We start from the raw sequence: 19,972 nt of genomic DNA on the forward strand, positions 1-19,972 counted from the left end.
GACAGAGTTGACCTGAGGTTCTTGAAAGCCATACCAGTTTACTTATTGCTGTATGTGACAGGCTCTCTACCACTTTGGTTAATCTTTTAGTTTAGATACAAAATAACCAAACATATCTGCTATGTAAGGACTAGTTCAGCTTAGTAGAGATTGGTTAAGTATAGCTAGTTAAGTATTGACATTTTTTTCTTACCATGGAAATTAACGAAATAAATTAAAGGGGGCAGCTGGATGGCTCAGTGAAGTGCGAGCAGGCCTAGAGTCAGGAGGTTCTGGATTCAAATCTAATCTCAGACACTTCCTGGTTGTGTGATCCTGGGCAAGTCACCTAACTCCCATTGCCTAGCCCATACCACTCTTTTGCCTTGGGACCAATAGAGTTTTGATTCTATGACAGTATGTTAAGGGTTTTTAAAAAAATGTTATATTGCACATTTCCTTATTAAGAAGTACATTTAATATAAATTACCTCAATGCTCATTGTTGTCTTATTTCCCTGATGGTCTAACTTGATTATTAATTCCTTGATTATGGAGAACTCAGATAGTCCTTCTGTATGAAGAAAACTCCCCTCTCCCGGTCTTATGTACTGGGGTGATCCTACCTGTACCCCCTGACAGCTAGCTTTTTGTCACATGACAAAGACATCACGTAAACACTCCAAATATAGGTCACAGGTAAAGAGTCCTAAGGACAGGACCCAGAACTAAAGGTTATGGGTCTGGGGTTAAAGAAAGGATAAAAGATGGAGTGTGAAGGGGGTGTGCTTTCTCTATTTCCTTAGATGACCACGTTTTAGGATGTTGGCTTGGAGCCGTGAGGCAGAGCACCATGTGTACCAAGATTAGGATAGGATTAGAAATAGGTTTTAATCGCTTATCTATCTGCATGCTTTATTTCAAGTAAATATTAACAAATCCTATGGAAACTAAGAACCAGAGTTTTAAATTTAATATTAACACTTTTTTTTTATCCCCAACAGAACTTTACATACGTAAGCATATAAAAGGGCACTAAGTAACTATTTGCTGTTTTTATTGATAGAAATTTCTAGTCTTCAACTGCTACCTCAAATAGGAGTTACAGTTGTATTTCATTTTAATTGGTCTTTTCTTCTCCTTAGTCTACAAATAAGAAACCCCGAAAGTCACCAGGTGAGAAGAGCCGTTCTGAAGGTGGAATTAGAGGAGCTGGCCGTGGAAGAGCTAATGGCCATCCTCAACAGAATGGAGAAGGGGAGCCTGTCACATTATTTGAAGTAGTAAAACTGGGGAAAAGTGCAATGCAGGTAAATATATTTGCATTACCTTATAATGCTCATTGTTGTCTTATGTCCCTAATGGTCTAACTCGATTATTAATTCCTTGATTATGGAGAACTCAGGTTGTCCTTCTGTATGAAGAAAAGAGGTAACAATGACAATGCACATTAATTGGTTGGAAAGGTAGTTTAGTAACATTGGATTTACTTGTCAAAAATAGGAAACTTACAAGGTATTTCTAAGGTGTGTGTGTGTATGTGTTTTTTATTAGCTGAAATAAAAGATAATTGATAAAATTTTTTGTAATTTCTTTAGAAAAAACATCTTTTTAATTTTCCCCTTAGTTAACAGCTTATTGCACAATGCCTCACATATTGAACAGATTTGTTAAATATTCCTTACCTAACAGATCGAATTAAGTTCTTTGATTATTATATAAAAAATCAAATATCATTCTGAAATCAGAAAATGATTCTTTGAGTTAGAAACTTTCCATTGAAATTGTTATTTTCTTCACTAGCCAACTAAAGAGCTCAGTTCTGATTCTGTTTTAAAAAATAATTATTTTTTTAAATCTGCATTTATTGTATTTTTATTTTTTAAGACATCTTCATATGGACTGGTATTATATATTATCTAAACTTGTACATTCCTTAGCATCTAGCACAGTCTTCTGCACACAGTAGTCATTGACTACATATTGAATGAATGAATACTAAATTTAAAAAATACTAATAAATTCTTATCCAAAGTAGAACATGGGGACACCATAACAATAATTTAATCCTAGAATTAGAAAAACAACTGTAGAAGTTAACTTAGGAACAGCAAGATAGATTGAGAGCCAGGCCTAGAGATAGGAGGTCTTGGGATCAAATTTGGTCTGAGGCACTTCCTAGCTGTGTGATTATGTTTTGCTTTTTGTTTTTAATATTTTTCCATGTTTATATGATTCCTTTTTTCCCTCTCATCTTCCCTCCCCTCCCCTGAGCTGATGAATAATTGCATTGGGTTGTACACGTGTTATCGCTTGATACTTATCTTTCATTTTTGTAATAGAATAGTCTTTTTTTTTTTTTAAACCCTTACCTTCCGGCTTGGAGTCAATACTATGTATTGGCTCCAAGGCAGAAGAGTGGTAAGGGTAGGCAATGGGGGTCAAGTGACTTGCCCAGGATCACACAGCTAGGAAGTGTCTGTGGCTAGATTTGAACCTAGGACCTCCCGTCTCTAGGCCTGGCTCTCAATCCACTAAGCTACCCAGATGCCCCTACAATAGTCTTTTAAAACCTCAAATCCCATACCCTTATAAACAAGTGATAAATCATATTTTCCCTTCTGTGTTTCTACTCTCACAGTTCTTTCTCTCAATGAGGATAGCATTCTTTCTCATAAGTCCCTCAGGGATGACCTGGATCATTGCATTGCTATTAGTAGCAAAATCAATTCATTTGATCAACCCACAATATTTCAGTTTCTGTGTACAATCTTCTACTGGTTCTGCTCATTTCCCTCCTTAGCAGTTCATGTAGGTCTTTCCAATTCATATAGAAATCAAACAGTTCATCATTCCTTGTAGCATAATAGCATTCCATCACCACTATATACCATAATTTGTTCAGTATAAGGATGATATTAGAAAAATGAGTATTGTTTTATTAGTTTAGAGATAAGAAGTAGAGAAGCTGGATTGAGAAAGAATTGGAGTTTCAAACAGCTGAGAGAGAGAGCGTTAATTTCAAATGCTGTGTCTGACTGTTCATGACTCCATTTGGGATTTTCATGACTAAGATACTGGAGTGGCTTGCCATTTCCTTCTCTAGGTCACTGTATTGTTGAGAAAATTGAGGCAAATTTAAGTGACTAGCTTGACGTCACACAGCTAGTAAGTGCCTAAGCTGGATTTGAACTCAGGAATATGAGTCTTCCTGCATGTAGGCCAACTATCTTGTCCACTACATTACCTAGCTACCTCATCCAATATGTACCAGTTCTTTTTTCATAGAAATTTCTCCTGTTACCATCTTTTCAAACATTTTTAATTAAGGTCACTAAGTATACTAAAAGTATATGTTAATTTAATTGGGAAGGTCTTATGAAATTCTTCATATAATTTCTCTGTCATTTCTATTTTAGCAAATGGGTTATTATATAAACTGAAATAATTTTCATTTCAGCCCTTTTTTGCCAATATTTATCAATTATATTTAAGAGGTGAAGATCAGTGTTCTATGAATCATGTTTCTTCTAGCTTCTGGGTATAAGATAAAAACTACTCCACTAACTACTTTATTTTCTTCCCTAAGGAGTGCCTGTGAGTTCTCTTTATATTTTTATCTCCTCCTCCTCTGCTCCTATTCCTCATTGTTGTTCTTTTTTGTTTGTTTGTTTTCACGTATAACAGGTAGGTCAGGTTTGACATAATATAACTCCAACAACAGTGTCCCTACTTTCTGATCTGTGGGACAGGGACCTCATGTATATAGTACCAACACTGAAATTAAAGCTTATTGACAGTCTGAGACCTGCACCATCCTCTCTTCCCTTTCCTTACATTCTGCTTCCGTTGCTCCTGAATCCGATGAGGTAGTTGCACATGTTTTTCATTTTTTGTTTTCCTCTGTATTGTTTCTTTAGAGGGAATGAAGGAACATTGACCAGCCTTGAAGCCATTCCCACATGACAATGAAGCCTGCCAGAATTGGTGATCCTCTAGCAGTGGTTCCCAAAATTTTTTGGCCTACCGCCCCCTTTCCAGAAAAAATATTACTTAGCGCCCCCTGTCACATATTATCACTGCCCCCTTACAGTTATTCACTGCCTCCAAATGCACCTGTGGCCATCACCGCCTCTGGATCACTGCAATACCCACCAGGGGGTGGTGGCGCCCACTTTGGGAATCACTGTCTTCTAGCCTTTGAGATCCAAGAATTGTCTCTGTTCCACAATGAGACACTGCAGTGGGATGTTGTTTAGAACTTGATTATGAGAAAGTTTCCTCTCAAAGAAAGAGAAGCAGTGGAGGAATAAAATGTATGTAAAAAAGTTTGGCAACATATCCAACTAAGCAGTCAACCCTAAGAGAATTCAATGATGAAAATGGAAAGAATACAACAAAGAGAAGGAAAAAATTGAATAGAAAAGATTGCAAAAGCCAATTTACCATATTGTCTTTCTCATCAAGATAGTCAATTGCCATATCTGGACCTTAGTTAAATAGTTTCCTAAGTGCTTATAGGGAGGGTAAAAGAGCATAAAGAGAACAGAAAAGGTAAAGCAAATAGATTAACCCAAGTATGTGTTCATCAATATATATGAAGAAAAGAGACCCATGCTAGAGGCAATATAGTTGTAAGGATATTGAAGGAACAATATTTAATGTACCTGAAGATTGCATAAATACCAAAGGGATAGAGGGAAAACCTTAATAATTAGAAGAAGTGATGAATGAGAAACTATTTGTTAATGTATAGGATTATTGTCCATCTAAATATAAATTGATAGTGCCCCAATAAGGGTAGTACTTGGGATGATGGAGTCTTCTAGAAATGATATTTAACAACGAACCACATATTTACCATTGTATAATTAACACAAAAGACATGGAAAATTCAAGTTCTCAAACTTATTGTTTGTTCCTTACAAAAAAGGATTTGATTCAGTAGATCAAAACACTGCTTTATACACTTTTATAGAAGATAATTTGCCAGCCACATTTCAAGGTCATTCAGGACTCCTCAAAAAATGTAACAAATAACACTTTTCAGTGACTATCTTGATAATAAATATCAGGTAAGACATATAAAACAGGGGATGTATGTTTTGCCAAAGGTTTTCATCAGTGTGATAGAGGAGATTCAGCACAGAGGCCAAGTGTAAGTTGGATGTCCTATAGATCATGAAGTCCTGCAGTTGCAGTTCTCTGATGACATTATTTTGATTAAATCATTGAAAGCCTTCTGGAAAAGATCTTTATTCACTCAAAGAAGGCCTCTCCATTCACACAGGAAAGTCCAAATAGTTGAAGAATTTTGACTCTGATTTCAAAATGCATTTGAAGAGTAATCCTTTTATAGTTTATCCAATAGTATAGTATACATGTAAGGGATGACTGTACTGATAGACAGTAAGCCAGATTCTGAATTGAAAATGTTGAGAGCAGACTGGATTGTTGAACTGGAAATTTTGGGGGACTTTACTAATTTCTCCATGAAAACAAAATCTCATCTATTTCACACCAATATTTTACTGATAGTTTTTGTGGCAGCAAGAACTGCATCCCAAAAGCACAAAGTAAATATCACACAGTAAGTAGTGGAGAAGTCCATGGTGAGCATCTGCAATCTGCAACACAGATATAGCAAGTAATATAGAAATAAAGGAAGTCATCAAGGAATTATATGAAAGGAAGAGAAGATGGATTATCAGCATGCCAGAGCTAGTGAGGGATGAGAAGTAGATAAACAGAATGACACATTGGTACTCGTAATTTCAGTAGAAATCAACAAGGACCTCAGACGTGCTGGGCAAAGCCCTGTGGGATGATATGAACCTCTGATTGATTAGGCATAGATGACTCATGAGCTGTAGTGTTGTACAGGCCTCAGGCTTATTTTAATAGAAATGCATACATAGAGAAATAATAGCCTTCCATGAAAAACGTTTAATTAATAAAATTTTTTATGATGTGACAGCCAGCCTAATATAGTAGCTATTGTATTTGATTTCTATTAGCTGTGCAACCATGAGGAAATCACCTAACCTATCTGAATTTAAGTCAACGTTTTAAGACTATATATCCTAAATGTGGTTCTTTATAGAGTAATGTGGTAACATTATAAAAATATTGGGTGAGCAAGGAAACATTTTGTTTTGAGTTAGACTTATGAATGGGGAAATAATTTTTGGCCAAACAGGAATCAAGATGATCACATAAGATAAACCTTCCTAGAGAAATAATTTATTGTAATATGATGAAAGAAATATTGAGCACCTACCTCATAGGGTGAAATGAGAGTATATTGCATGTAAAGTGCTTTATAAGCATTATACTATTTATATATCAATTCTGGTTACTAAAATCATCCAGCAAGATTTGGGTAATCTGTGACAGGAAATGGTGAGAAAGAACTGAGACTAGATATATAAATTTGGGAGTTGTCCACACATATAAATGATAATTGAATTCATGGAAGCTAATGAGATCACTTGCCAAGCATGTAGGAAAAGAAAATCTGGGTGGGGGGGGGGGAGGTGGGTGGAGAACCCGTGGGAAGTATTTTTGTCATATAAAACATTATTGTTTCTCATTTTTTCTTAGCAATAGTATTTTTATGAGAGATGCCTACTGCACTTTATTCAGCATCCTATGATCATTGATTCAAAGTGAGAGAGATGTGAAAAAGTATTCTTCTTTTCTCTAAGCAAATGGTAAATTACTCTTGCAGTTAACTAGGAAAAATTGCAAGCAGTCCACATCTAAGCACAGCAAATAAAAAGTAGAATATTTATTGTGGATAATCATCTTTCTTCTTAATTCTTTTCTAAGCTCAATTGAAGTGACATTCCTTTCCTGGTTTTTAAAGCGATATCTCAAGTATCTATAATAGTTAACTATATAAATCATAAATTATCTAAGTAAAGTAACTTGTATCATGATATTACAGTTCACATTTGGGGCATTGTTAAATACTAATTCTTTCTTTCAAATTAGTGATTGAAACTTTTAATTTCATCAGAATTTAAGAACAATGTAAATAAATGTCCTCCTCCTAGGTAGCATTTTGGAACTATGTTTGAAAAGTTACTACACTGTATATTTTTGACCCAGGAATACCACTTCTAGACCTTTACTTCTAAGAGTTTCCTCATTCATAAAATGGGAAGGATAATAGCACTCACCTCAGAGCATTGTGGGAATCAAAGAAGATAATATTAGTAAAATGATTAGTACCATGCCTGATATATGGTAAACAGTTTATAAGTATTTTATCATTATTTATTTTGTTAAATATTCCCCAGTTATATTTTAATTTCATTGACATGTGTGTTTTAAAATATTTATTCTACCACCAGTTCTTTGCTCCAGTCTCTATTTCATTTTTTAAACTCTTTATTATTTCTAGGGATTCATGAAGTTCTTGTTTAAAGCCCAATTTCTCCTTAAATGTTTTGTTTACTTGTAGTTTCCTAGGATCTATAATAATTCTTTATTGTGTGTTAGTGTATTCTCCTCAGAGAATGTCTCTTATTCTTAAAATTTTTTGACATGGTTTCCTAATATACATTATAAATGAGATCTTTTTTAGAGAAACTTTCTGCCATTCACATGGCACCTCTTTCCCCTCCCATTTTCTTGCCCCTACTAATTTTAGCTGTATTGTTTTACTTTTATACTTAAAATTTTGGGGACAGTAATTACATAATAAACGTATCCCTTTTATCTCTATAATGAGCTTCTCTATCTCTTGTTTCATCACAAACTCTTTAATAGTGAATCCTAACTAATAACTGGGATGTAAAACATTTCTAATCTGTTATCTCATTTGACTCTAACAAATACCTTGTGAGATACAGATGAGGAAGCTGAAACTGACCTTCTCAAAGATATAGCCAAGTGAGAAATAGCCTTATTCTCTGACTTAAGTAGTCTTTAAGAATTACAGGGAAATGTAATTCAATATCTTCCAAGCTCACAGTTACCTAGCATAGTTTGAATTCTTCCTATATTTCACAAGTGCTTCTATCTGTAAATAAACTCTGAGAATACAAAGAAAGGCCAAAGGGAGCTTTACATCCAGTGATAGAGGCTTTATATCACTGGATACCAAAAGATATATAGGAGCCCTAGATTGTAAGGTTTTAGCAGCTGGAAGAACTGGAAAATGCCTCTTGCCCAAGGTCACAGTTGTAGCTGTCTTTAAGGAAGATCTAAGAGGTGTAGGTGAGGAGGGATAGAATTCAAAGGCAGTATTTTTGAAACATCCACAATTAAGCATCAAAGAAACTGTTTTCCGTCTTTCAAATCCTTTTATTTCAGTAAGGGAGATTGGATGTGCACTAATTAGATAGCAAAAGTGAAATATGTAGAATAGTCATATGATTAACATTCTATAGAATAAAAGATTATTTTAAGGTATTAGGAGTACAGAAGTATTTCAAGGAAAGTTTCTTGGAAAAATTTGTTTTGAAGAAAATAAGATTATATCTAAGTAAATTATATGTTCCTTCCATAATCTTACTTGTTTTTGTAACATTTTTAAGGAGTACGTTTTTAATAAAACATTTTGCATTCATGGATTATGAAGTGATGTTTTCTGCACAATAAATGGTACTGTACAACTACTTTTTTCATTACTAATTTTCTTTTACTCATTTATCTTGAAGCAAAAACAACATATTGCCTTATTTTTTGTAATTGTAATTTATTTTAACATTCTTTTTTTAAATTTCTCTCCCATACTCGTTGATATGACATTAAACACTATTATATCAATTATACATGCTGAAAAAAAAGGCAAGAAAAGTAAATTAAGTGAAAAAAAAAGAATGTCTTTAATCAAGTTCATCTATTACCTCTGTCATATTCAAACAGGAAGTAAGTAGCATTTTTCATCCTGAGTCCTTTGGAATTGTCATGAATCATTGTATCAATTGTAGAAGCTAACTTTTTTTACAGTTTGTCATTACAATATTGTCAATACGAGTTTCTAACTCTTCCTGGTTCTGCTCACTTCACTTTGCATCAGTCAGATTTTTCTAAAACCATTTTTCCATCACAATTATATGCCACAAAGACCAGCCATTCCCCAGTTGATGAGCATCCCCTTATTTTCTAATTCTTTGCCATTACAAAAAGAGCTACTAGAGATATTTTTGTACCTATAGGTCCTTTTTTCCTTTTTCTCTGATCTCTTTGTGATCGATAACTAATATTGCTATTGCTGGGTCCAAGGTATTAGCCCTTTGGACATCGTTCTAAATTATCCTCTGGAATGGTTGGTCTATTTCACAACTCTACTCACAGTATATTACTATTCCTATTTTTCCACCTCTAGCATTTGTTATTTTCCTTTTCTGTCATGTTAATTAATCAAATTGGTATGAGTGGTGCCTAAAGGTTGTTTTCATTTTTTTTCTAATTAGTAGTTATATAGAGCTTTTTTTTCAATTTAATATTAATAGCTTTGAGTTCTTTTGAAAACAGTCTATTCATATGTTTTGATCACTTAACAGTTGGGGAAGGGACCATTTTTTTAAACCCTTACCTTCCATATTAGAATTAGTACTATGTAATTGCCTCTAAGGCAGAAGAGTGGTAAGGGCTAGGCAATGGGGTTTAAGTGACTTGCCCAGGGTCACACAGCTAAGAAGTGTCTAAGTCCATATTTGAACCTAGGTCACCCATATTTAGGCCTGGCTCTTAATCCACTGAGCCATCCAGCTGCCCCCAAGAGACTATATTTTGATAAATTTGACTCAGCTCCCTATGTATTTGAGAAATGAGATCTTTATAATTAATTTTTTTTCTTCTAATTTTGACTACATTGATTTGGTTGTACAAAATTTTTGAGACATCATATCAAAATTTCCCTTTACTTTCTGTGTTCCTCTTAATCTTTCTTGGTTATAAACTCTTCTATTCATGATTCTGATAGGCAAAATACCGATGAATATTGCCTCTTTTTTAAGTGTAGATTATTTTATTTATTTTCAAGTTTCTTTCATTTTTATTTTTAATATTTTTCCATAGTTACATGTTTCATGTTCTTTCTCTCTCCCCCAAACCTCCCTAACCCCCCTTAGCAGACCTACAATTCCACTGGATTTTACATGTATCATTCATGAAGACCTAATTCCATATAATTGATAATTGGTCTAGAGTTATCATTTAGTGTCTATATTCCCAATAATATCCTCATCAGCCCATGTGTTCAAGCAGTTGTTTTTCTTCTGTGTTTCTCCTCCCACAGTTCTTCTGAATGTGGCTAGTTTTCTTTCTGATAAGTTCCTCAGCCTTGCTCTGGATTCTTGCATTGCTGCTAGTAAAGAAGTCTGGTATGCTCGATTGTATCATAGTGTATCAATCTCTGTGTATGATGTTCTCCTGGATCTGCTCCTTTCACTCTGCATCAATTCCTGGAATTCATTCCAGTTCACATGGAATTCCTCCAGTTCATTATTCCTTTGAGCACAATAGTATTCCATCACCAGCAGATACCACAATTTGTTCAGCTCTTCCACAATCGAAGGACATTATCACATTTTCCAATGTTTTGCCACCACAAGGAGCCCAGCTATAAATATTTTTGTACAAGTCTTTTTTCCTTATTATCTCTTTCCAGTATAACCCAAGCAATGCTATGGCTGGATCAAAAGGCAGATACTCTTTTAAAGCCCATTGGGTAAAGTTCCAAATTGCCATCCAGAATGGATGGATCAATTCACAACTCCATCAGCAGTGCATTAATGTCCCAATTTTGCCACATGCCCTCCAACATTCATTACTCTCCCCTGCTGTCATTTTAGCCAATCTGCTAGGTATGAGGTGATACCTCAGAGTTGTTTTGATTTGCATTTCTCTAATTATTAGAGATTTAGAGAACTTTCTCATGTGCTTATTGGTAGTTTTGATTTCTTTATCTTAATTGCCTGTTTATGTCCCTTGCCCATTTATCCATTGGGGGATGGCTTGATTTTTTTTGTACAATTGATTTAGCTCCTTGTATATTTGAGTAATTAGACCTTAATCAGAGTTTTCTGTTATAAAGATTATTTTCCCCCAATTTGTTGCTTCCCTTCTAATTTTGGTAGCATTGCTTTTTTCTGTACAAAAACGTTTTAGTTTAATGTATTCAAAGTTATTTATTTTACATTTTATGTATTTTTTTCTAGCTCATGCTTGGTTTTAAAATCTTTCCTTTCCCAGAGATCTGGCAGGTATACTATTCTGTGCTCATCTAATTTGCTTATAGTTTCCTTCTTTATATTCAAGTCATTCACCCATTCTGAGTTTATCTTGGTATAGAGTGTGAGATGTTGATCTAGACCCAATCTCCCATATTGTTTTCCAATTTTCCCAGCAGTTTTTGTCAAATAGTGGGTTTTGTCCCAAAAGCTGGGTTTTTTGGGTTTATTGTAGAATGTCTTGCTGAGGTCACTTAACCCTAGTCTATTCCACTGATGCTCCCTTCTGTCTCTTAGCCAGTACCATATTGATTTAATGACTACTGCTTTATAGTACAGTTTAAGATAGCTAGGCCACTTTCCTTCATAGTTTTTTTTCATTATTTTCTTTGATATTCTTGGTCTTTTGTTCTTCCAAATGAACTTTGTTTTAGATTTTTCTAATTCAGTAAAAAGTTTTTTTCGTAGTTTGATAGGTATGTCACTAAATAAGTAAATTAATTTGGGTAGGATGGTCATTTTTATTATGTTAGCTCGTCCTATCCATGAGCACTCAATGTTTTTCCAGTTGTTTAGATCTTATTTTAATTGTGTGGAAAGGGTTTCTTAGTTGTGTTAGTATAATTCCTGTGTTTGTTTTGGTAGATAGATTCCTTAATATTTTATATTGTCGAGGGTGATTTTAAATGGAATTTCTCTTTCTAACTCTTGCTGCTGTGATGTGTTGGAAATATATAGAAATGCTGATGATTTATGTGCATTTATTTTGTATCCTGCAACTTTGCTAAAGTTGTTGATTATTTCTAAAAGCTTCTTAGTTGATTCTCTATGATTTTTTAAGTAGACCATCATATCATCTGCAAAGAGTGATAGCTTAGTCTCCTCATTGCCTATTTTGATACCTTCAATTTCTTTTTCTTCTCTAATTGCTATTGGTAGTGTTTCTAGTATGATGTTGAATAATAGAGGTGATAATGGGCATGTTCCAAGCCTTGCAGTCTTATAGTGTGGAGGCTGCCAGATCCTGTGTGATCCTGGTTGGTGCTCCTTGATGTCTGAATTGTTTCTGGCTTCTTGTAATATTTTTTCTTTAACTTGGAAGCTCTTGAATTTGGCAATTATATTCCTGGGGTTGTCTTTTGAGGGTTTAGTGTAGAGGGTGATCTATGGATCTTTTCAATGTCTGTTTTGCCCTCTTGTTGAAGAACATCAGGGCAGTTTTCTTGCATAATTTCTTGTAATATGGTGTCCAAATTTCTATTAATTTCTTCTTTTTCAGGAGGACCAATCGATTCTCAGGTTTTCTCTTCTAGACCTGTTTTCTTGATCTGTCATGCTCTCAGTGAGATATTTCATGTTTCCTTCTATTTTGTTATTCTTTTTTGTCAAAATCATTTTGAGTTTGCTTTATTAGTTCTTGTTGTCTTGCAAGATCATTGGCTTCTACTTGTCCAATTCTGGTCTTTAGAGACTGGTTTTCTGCTATAATCTTTTGATTTTCCTTTTTGGTTTGGTCTATCCTGTTTTCCAGCTGTTTAATTTTGGTCTCAAATTTGCTTATCAATTCTTTTGATTTTGAGCCATCTTTCTGCAATTGGGAGTTTCTCTCTTTTAAACTGTTAATTTCCTCTTGAGCTATTTCTCACTTTTCTTGCCAAATCTCTTCTATCTTTCTCAGATCCCAGATTTAAATTCTTCAAGAGTTTGTGACCAATTTTAATTTGGGGGGTAAAGTTTGGATGTGATTTCTTTTTTGTTCTCCTCTGCTGTCTGCTCTGTTGTCTGGATTTTTTCTGTGTAAAAGTTATCAAGTATTAAAACTTTCTTCTTAATTTTTTTCTTTGGAGATTCTTGGGTATGGCTTGCCATTATTATTATTATGCTGTTTATCTTTCTCAGTCAGAAGTCTGGGTGAGCCAGGCAGGCTCTTTGTCGATCGAGCTGTGGAGTAGTTTTTGCCTGAATCACAGTGCAGTGCTGCACCTCTCAGTGTTATCCTCATGCCCAAGGTCTTAGCTCTTTAGGCTCCTGGGGTCTCAAATCTATCTCTTCTCAGGGTCAAGCCTCCTGATGATCCCCTTGCTTTCTTCTCTGCTTGAGGCTCCTTTAAGAGTCTCAGGGCACTGCTTCCACACTCAGGTACCCCTCTGCAATAGGTCCATACCCAAGGTCCACACCCAGGGTCTGCTCTCAAGGCCAGAGTTCAAAGTCAACGTTCTTCAACCTCTTGGGGTCTTAGCTTCCAAGAACTTAATGAATGCCCCAAGTTTGCACTAATTCTTGTGTGCTGGCTTTGGCACTGTAGGTGGTATGTGTGTGTAGTGTTGATCGGCTTGCGTTTTAGTAAGAACTATTTGACCCTCTTATAGCATTGAAATACCCAAATCCCACATACTGTCAATGCTCAGCCATATTGTGAGGTCCTTGCCTTTATCTGGATTTGGGGGGATGGGGGAGGGCTTGGTCCTTTTGAGGAATCATGTGTAAGTGGGTTAGGAGAGATTAAGCACGTTGCTTCTACTCTGCAGCCATCTCAACCCGGAAGTGTGTTGCCTCATTTTTAAAGCATTACCCTCCATGTACATTATAGACAAATTGTACTAATATAATATATTATTATTTCACTTTGTGAAAGTGGATTGTTCTAATGCACTGCTTTTGGTCAGATAATTCCATTTTCTTCTCTGTCTGCTGAATGCCTATGCATCCTTTAAGAACAAATTCAAATTCCTTATTTATAATGAAGCCCTTCCTACTCTGATCCTTTTCCCCTCAGAACTTACATGGTGTTTGATTTGCATCCCTGATTTACAATAATCTGAAGTCATTTTTTTCCTTTGGCATATTTTCATATGGATTGCTACTTTGTGAATTTCATATAAGTATAGAATATTTCTCATTTAATTTTATTTTTTGCTTCCTTGCCTGTATAGTGTTCTCTATATAATATGGACTTGATATGTGTTTACTGAACAAATTAGTACCATTGGTCATGCCACTGTTCTAGGAATTAAGCAAAATTCATGCAACAAAAGACAGAAATAGATTTCTGTGTATATATCATACACGCACACACAGTGGGTTGTTTTGTTTTTAATAGAAAGAATTCAGTGGCCTAAGAGACATGATTGCATCTGAGGAAATGCTTTATATAAAGATAATCTTAGGTGTCAATAGTTTTAATTGCAAAAATGTTGCAGATTTCTTCCTCAAGTAACTGGCTGGGTGTTATTGTGGAGTTTTAAGACTTGGTCGGGAAAGTAAAAGCATGAATTATGTAACTATATTAACTTTTCAAAAAATAAATATTAATAAATGTTTAAAAAAAGACTTGGTGTTTTGGTTATCATTTTTAAATGTCTCTATTGTAAACTGTAGTTGAGATACAATTCATGCTTCACTTGTGTAAGTAGTAAACTTGAAGGTTTGGAGTTTTTTAAAATATCATTAAATCCTTGTTAATTTTCTTCAGTAAAGACTTTGCCCTTGTGATTTGTCCAAATATACACATATAGATGTATGTATGTATGTGTGTGTGTGTGTGTATATATCTATATATAAATGTATATATAGATATATACACACATTATATATATATTCCCAGTAGGAAGTCATTTGTATTTTTTCTTTTTCCAAAGAATTCCCTGATATTTTTTTATCTTTAAAAAGGTTGAACTCATATTCATATAACAATACATGGCATGAATAAGTATGAAATAAATTTGGCCTATCATTTTTTTCCTCCTCCCACCATAATCTTTATTTGAACTTTTAGCAGTAGATTGGTTTGTATTTTCTTGCCTATTTTTAATTCTTGCTCATCACTGACTGATTTGGCAATAAAGTACCCTTCATATTGGTTGTAGCTCGGAGGAGAAATGTGGAGAACCCCTGAGTCTAAATTAACTAAAGACTAGGTAATCATTTCTTGAATATTTAGAATTTGACAGCTAATAGCTTTCCCAGTAATGTTATATATTTATATTGCCTTCCAGTTTAATATAGCTTCACTCCTCATCCTTTTTCTCAAAAGAAATTAGATGAGATTAAAAAATAAAATAAAACAAAGATTAAAAATAATTTCAACAAAAATTGAAAGTTAAACCGGAAAATATATGATGACTTTTTCTGGCTCATGGCAAGTTATTTCTGGTTTTTAGGTAAATAAATTAGTATGCACTCTTCATCTTACACCTAGTCTAAATTTTTGCTAACTTTAACTAAGAAACCATTTCAAAGCAACTATAAAGGTTATTAATTAATATTTTGTATTGTGTACAAATGTTAACAGTGGAAATTTGAAAATATTCATCATATTGAATTTGATGACATAAAACTAAATTTGGGGCAGCTGGGTGGCTCAGTGGATTGAGAGCCAGGCCTAGAGACTGGAGGTCCTAGGTTCAAGTCCGGCCTCGGACACTTCCAGCTGTGTGACCTTGGGCAAGTCACTTGACCCCTATTGCCCACCCTTACCACTCCTGGGTTAAGGAAGGTCCCTAGCCTGGATGAAAAAGGAGGAGGGTTGGGCGTGGGGCTAGCAACCCCACCCTGTAAAAACTACATCTGCTAAAGAAACTGCAACCTAAAGTAGGGGCAGCTGGGCCAGCTCAGTGGATTGAGAGCCAGGCCTAGAGATGAAAGGTCCTAGGTTCAAATCCGGGCTCAGACACTTCCCAGCTGGGTGACCCTGAGCGACAGTGTGACCCATTGCCTACTGGTTGTGGCCCTATGCTCCTAGAATGGAGTCCCAGGAAAAAAAAAAAACTAAATTAAATGTATAGGTAGATTCATTTATGAGATCAAATTTTCATTCAAATTTATTGTTTTTCATTTGTTATATCTTCATTTAATAATTATGAGAGTTCCTATTTGGTTGTTTAATGGGTGAGAACACCAAAAATCTAGAAGAACAGAGTTCAGATCTATCCACAGACACTTATTTGTGAATCATGCACAGGTCATTTAACCTTGCTCAGTTTCAGGTTTCACATTTGTAAAATGAGACTACTGGATGGCCTGTAAGGGCCTTTCCAATTCTAAATCTATTTAATCTTATATTCTAGATTTTATCCTTAACTTTTATGCTTTGAATCCAGCCCCAAACCATATTTCCTTTGTTACAAACATGCTACTGTCAGTTTTTCTGATTACCCAGTATATCTATTAAATGGGGTTCTTTTTTAATTTCTCATTATATTGCCAATCAGATTGATTATTATAATCTTTATTATTATAATCTATATTATAATCTATATAGAGGAAGCAAATTCTATTTTGTTTTAATTAGTAAAGTTTCACGATATATTATGATGTTAAATAAAATTAGACATTAAATTAATATTTGGATTGATTTAATGAATACTCATACCATGCCATGCTGTAATTAAGTATTGCTGCTATGAATATCTTTTTATTCTTACTCTCTTTTCTCCTCTTTCTTTTTGATTTATTCATTTATTTGTTTGTTTTTAAGCCCATACCTTCCTTCTTAGAATCAATACTGTATATGGGTTCTAAGGTAGAAGAGTGGTAAGGATTAGACAATGGGGAAGTGACTTGCCCAGGGTCACACAGTTAGGAAGTGTCTGAGGGCAGATTTGAATCCAGGAACTCTCTCCTGTCTTTGGGCCTGGCTCTCAATCCACTGAGACATCCACCTGCCCCCTTTCTTTTTGATTTATTGTTGTCTTTTAATTTTTAAAAGACAAAATGCCCTAAAGAAGTATATAGAAAGAAGCATGATTACATGAGAAATATTATTTTGACTTTATCATTTTCATTTGAAAATATTTAAATTTTGCTCTGTGGTTTTTCTCCAAAGCATGATATCCAATAAAGGTGATTTTTCAGTTAAGATCTAGTCCAGTAGAGTCTAGTAACCTGAGCAATTCAAACAAGAGATTTCTTAATCAAGCCCAGCTCAGTTGATTCCCCTTTAGAATTCTCTTGTACTTATTTAACAGTTGTTTCCAAAAATGGAAGGTAAGGGAAATGGAAAAAGATAATGTATAGAACATTTACTTAACTCCTATTCCATGCTAAAAACTTTATAAACATTCCATTTTATTTTCACAATTCTGGGAAGGGAAGATTGATATCTAAAACAGTTTATATCCAGGCAGATGAGAAGCTCAAATGACTTAATATCAGATATATAAACATTGTACCTTGATTTGGATTATTTACTTCCATTCTTCATACCCTGGCCAGCTCATTACTGTAGTGATTGGCTCCATATACTACTTGAATATGATTTGGTGACATTGTTCCTCATCTGTCCTATTCTGGATTTTATTAAATTATAGACTAGAATCTACTTCTAATAGTAACTCAACATCTATATAATATTTTAAGTTTAACAAAGCATTTTCTTCACAGTATTACTACTATATGAGCTGAGATATTCCAGTACTTTTGCCTCTGAAAAAACTCAGCAATAAGTATGAAAGACTTTGCCATATTCAAGTAGATATTTAGTAGCCAAGTAGAGATTGGTGCCTAGATCACTTGACCCCCGCCCCCCGATTCAACATACTTTTTTTTTTTTTTTTTTTTTTTTTTTTTTTTTTTTTTTTTTTATCCTGGGACTCCATTCTAGGAGCAAAGGGCCACAACCAGTAGGCAATGGGTCACACTGTCGCTCAGGGTCACCCAGCTGGGAAGTGTCTGAGCCCAGATTTGAACCTAGGACCTTTCATCTCTAGGCCTGGCTCTCAATCCACTGAGCTAGCCCAGCTGCCCCTACTTTAGGTTGCAGTTTCTTTAGCAGATGTAGTTTTTACAGGGTGGGGTTGCTAACATACTTAGTATCACATTATGTGGCCATGTCTTTTTGACTATATTCCTTAATTATTTCTCTAAGGTGACTTCATTGACCTCTATCTTGTATTGACGATCAGAATGTAGGAAATAATGGCATTTGAATAAATTTCTAGTTATTAGAAATCTCCTAATTGATAAATTGATGATCTTTTCAAGGCCTCTTTGATGTCGCTGCAGCTTTTGACATTGCTAACTTATTAAATATTTTTTCCTGAATTCTCTTCCTCTGACCCAATTTTTTATTAGGGTTCTCTTTATCTGTCTTAACTGCCATTCTCACTCATTCATGTCATTCAACAAGTACCTCTTATGTGCCAAGCACTGTAATAGATAATAGAGATATAGTTGCAGTGTGAAAGGAGCATGGAATGCTCCACTTCTTCAGCCCAGCCTCCTGGCTTCTATTAAATTCCAACTAAATCACAATTTTTACAAGCCTTTATCAACCTCTCTTAATTCTATGATCTTCTTTCTGTTAATTATTTCCTGTATATAAGTTGTTTGTGAGTACCTATGAGGCAAGGACTATCTTTTGCTTGTTTTTGTAGCCCCTCACTTATTATATACCTTCTGGATTTTAGGAAGCACTTAATAAAAGCTTGTTGACTGACTTCTCCAGGGAACAGGGAAAATTTTCAGGAAAGAGATAATGAGATGATTTTTAGACATGTTGAGTTTAGGATGCTTCTAGAACATCAGTTTCTAAATGTTCAGTAGGCCATTGCTGAACAAGAGGATTACTGAAAGTATGAGTCATCTGCATAGAGATTATAATTACTTGGGAACTGATGACCAAGAGAACATGTTAAGGAGAAATTTCTTTGGAATTGCTTTATATGTTGCAATAATTAGAGTTCTCAAGTTTCTCATACTTGTTTTTCTTTTTAATGTTATTGTTATGTAAGTTGCATTTTTTCATGTCTGATAGTGTAATGTTCCATTACATTCATATACTATAATTTGTTTAGTCATTCCCCAATAGATAGGTACCCTTTAGTTTCAGGTTATTTGCCATACAAAGAACCGCTATAAATATTTTGCGCATATATATGTCCTTTCCCTCTTTTTGGTTTTTTAATCTCTGGAGTTTAATACTTATAGTTGTAATATTTAAAATCATGAGGGTATTTGTAGCTTAATAACTTTATTAAATAAAAAGTAGTAGTAGTAGTAGTAGTGGTAGTAGTGGTAGTAGTGGTAGTAGTGGTAGTAGTAGTAGTAGTAGTAGTAGTAGTAGTAGTAGTAGTAGTAGTAGTAGTAGTAGTAGTTGTAGCAGTAGTAGTAGGAGAGAGGGAAAAGTAGGAGAGAGGTAGATAGATACTTAGCTTTCTAATCTATTGGCACTATAATGGGTTTGTAGCTACAACCCAGAAAGGGTCCCCTCTCCTCCATGAGCATGCCAAAGACCTCCACTTCCTGCGGGGTCTCCGTTTATAAGCTCTTTTCTCTTCCCACTAATTCTCCCAAGCCACGTCTTGACAACCAATTATGTTTTTTTTTTTAATTTGCCTGGACTGCCAGGGGTGGGGAGTGGGAGGTGGTTAGTGTCTGTGAAATCAGTATCTTGTATTGATGGTTCCTTGGTTCTTTTTAACTTCCTCTTGTGAGGCTTGTCTATACCTGAATTTACTTGGTGGTATTTCACCTCCAAGTAACTGAGAGATGACATAAGGCAACCCTGGAGAGAGAGAAATTTGCTTCCAACATAAATTTCTAAATACATTTTCAGAATGAGAGTATATTAGTGGATTTATTTTCTTTGAGTTCTTACAATTGTCTTTTTAATTTTTCTTTTCTTTGGCAGGGGGGAATAATCTTTGCTAATCTCACAGGTCTGAGACACTGAAAATGGGACCTTTGGGTTGCCTCACATTGGGTCATGGGATGGCCCTTGTGCACGTTCATTTGCGCTCGCTCTCACACGCGCTCGCGCTCACTCTCTCTCTCTCTCTCCTCCCCTGCCTCTCCCCCACCCCCATA

At 34.9% G+C, this 19,972-nt stretch overlaps 1 protein-coding gene across 1 annotated transcript in view; it reads left to right on the forward strand.

Annotated features, from left to right (window-relative positions):
• The window catches only part of STAG1 (stromal antigen 1), a 257,933-nt gene that overhangs the window by 46,507 nt on the left and 191,454 nt on the right, over positions 1 to 19,972 (forward strand). Inside the window, exon 3 of the mRNA XM_044669151.1 lies at positions 1,124 to 1,288. Within this exon, the coding sequence (XP_044525086.1) occupies positions 1,124 to 1,288 (165 nt within the window). The remainder of the gene's footprint in view (positions 1 to 1,123; positions 1,289 to 19,972) is intronic.

Source organism: Gracilinanus agilis, chromosome 3 (assembly GCF_016433145.1).
Source record: "Gracilinanus agilis isolate LMUSP501 chromosome 3, AgileGrace, whole genome shotgun sequence".
Classification (NCBI taxonomy): Eukaryota; Metazoa; Chordata; class Mammalia; order Didelphimorphia; family Didelphidae; genus Gracilinanus; species Gracilinanus agilis.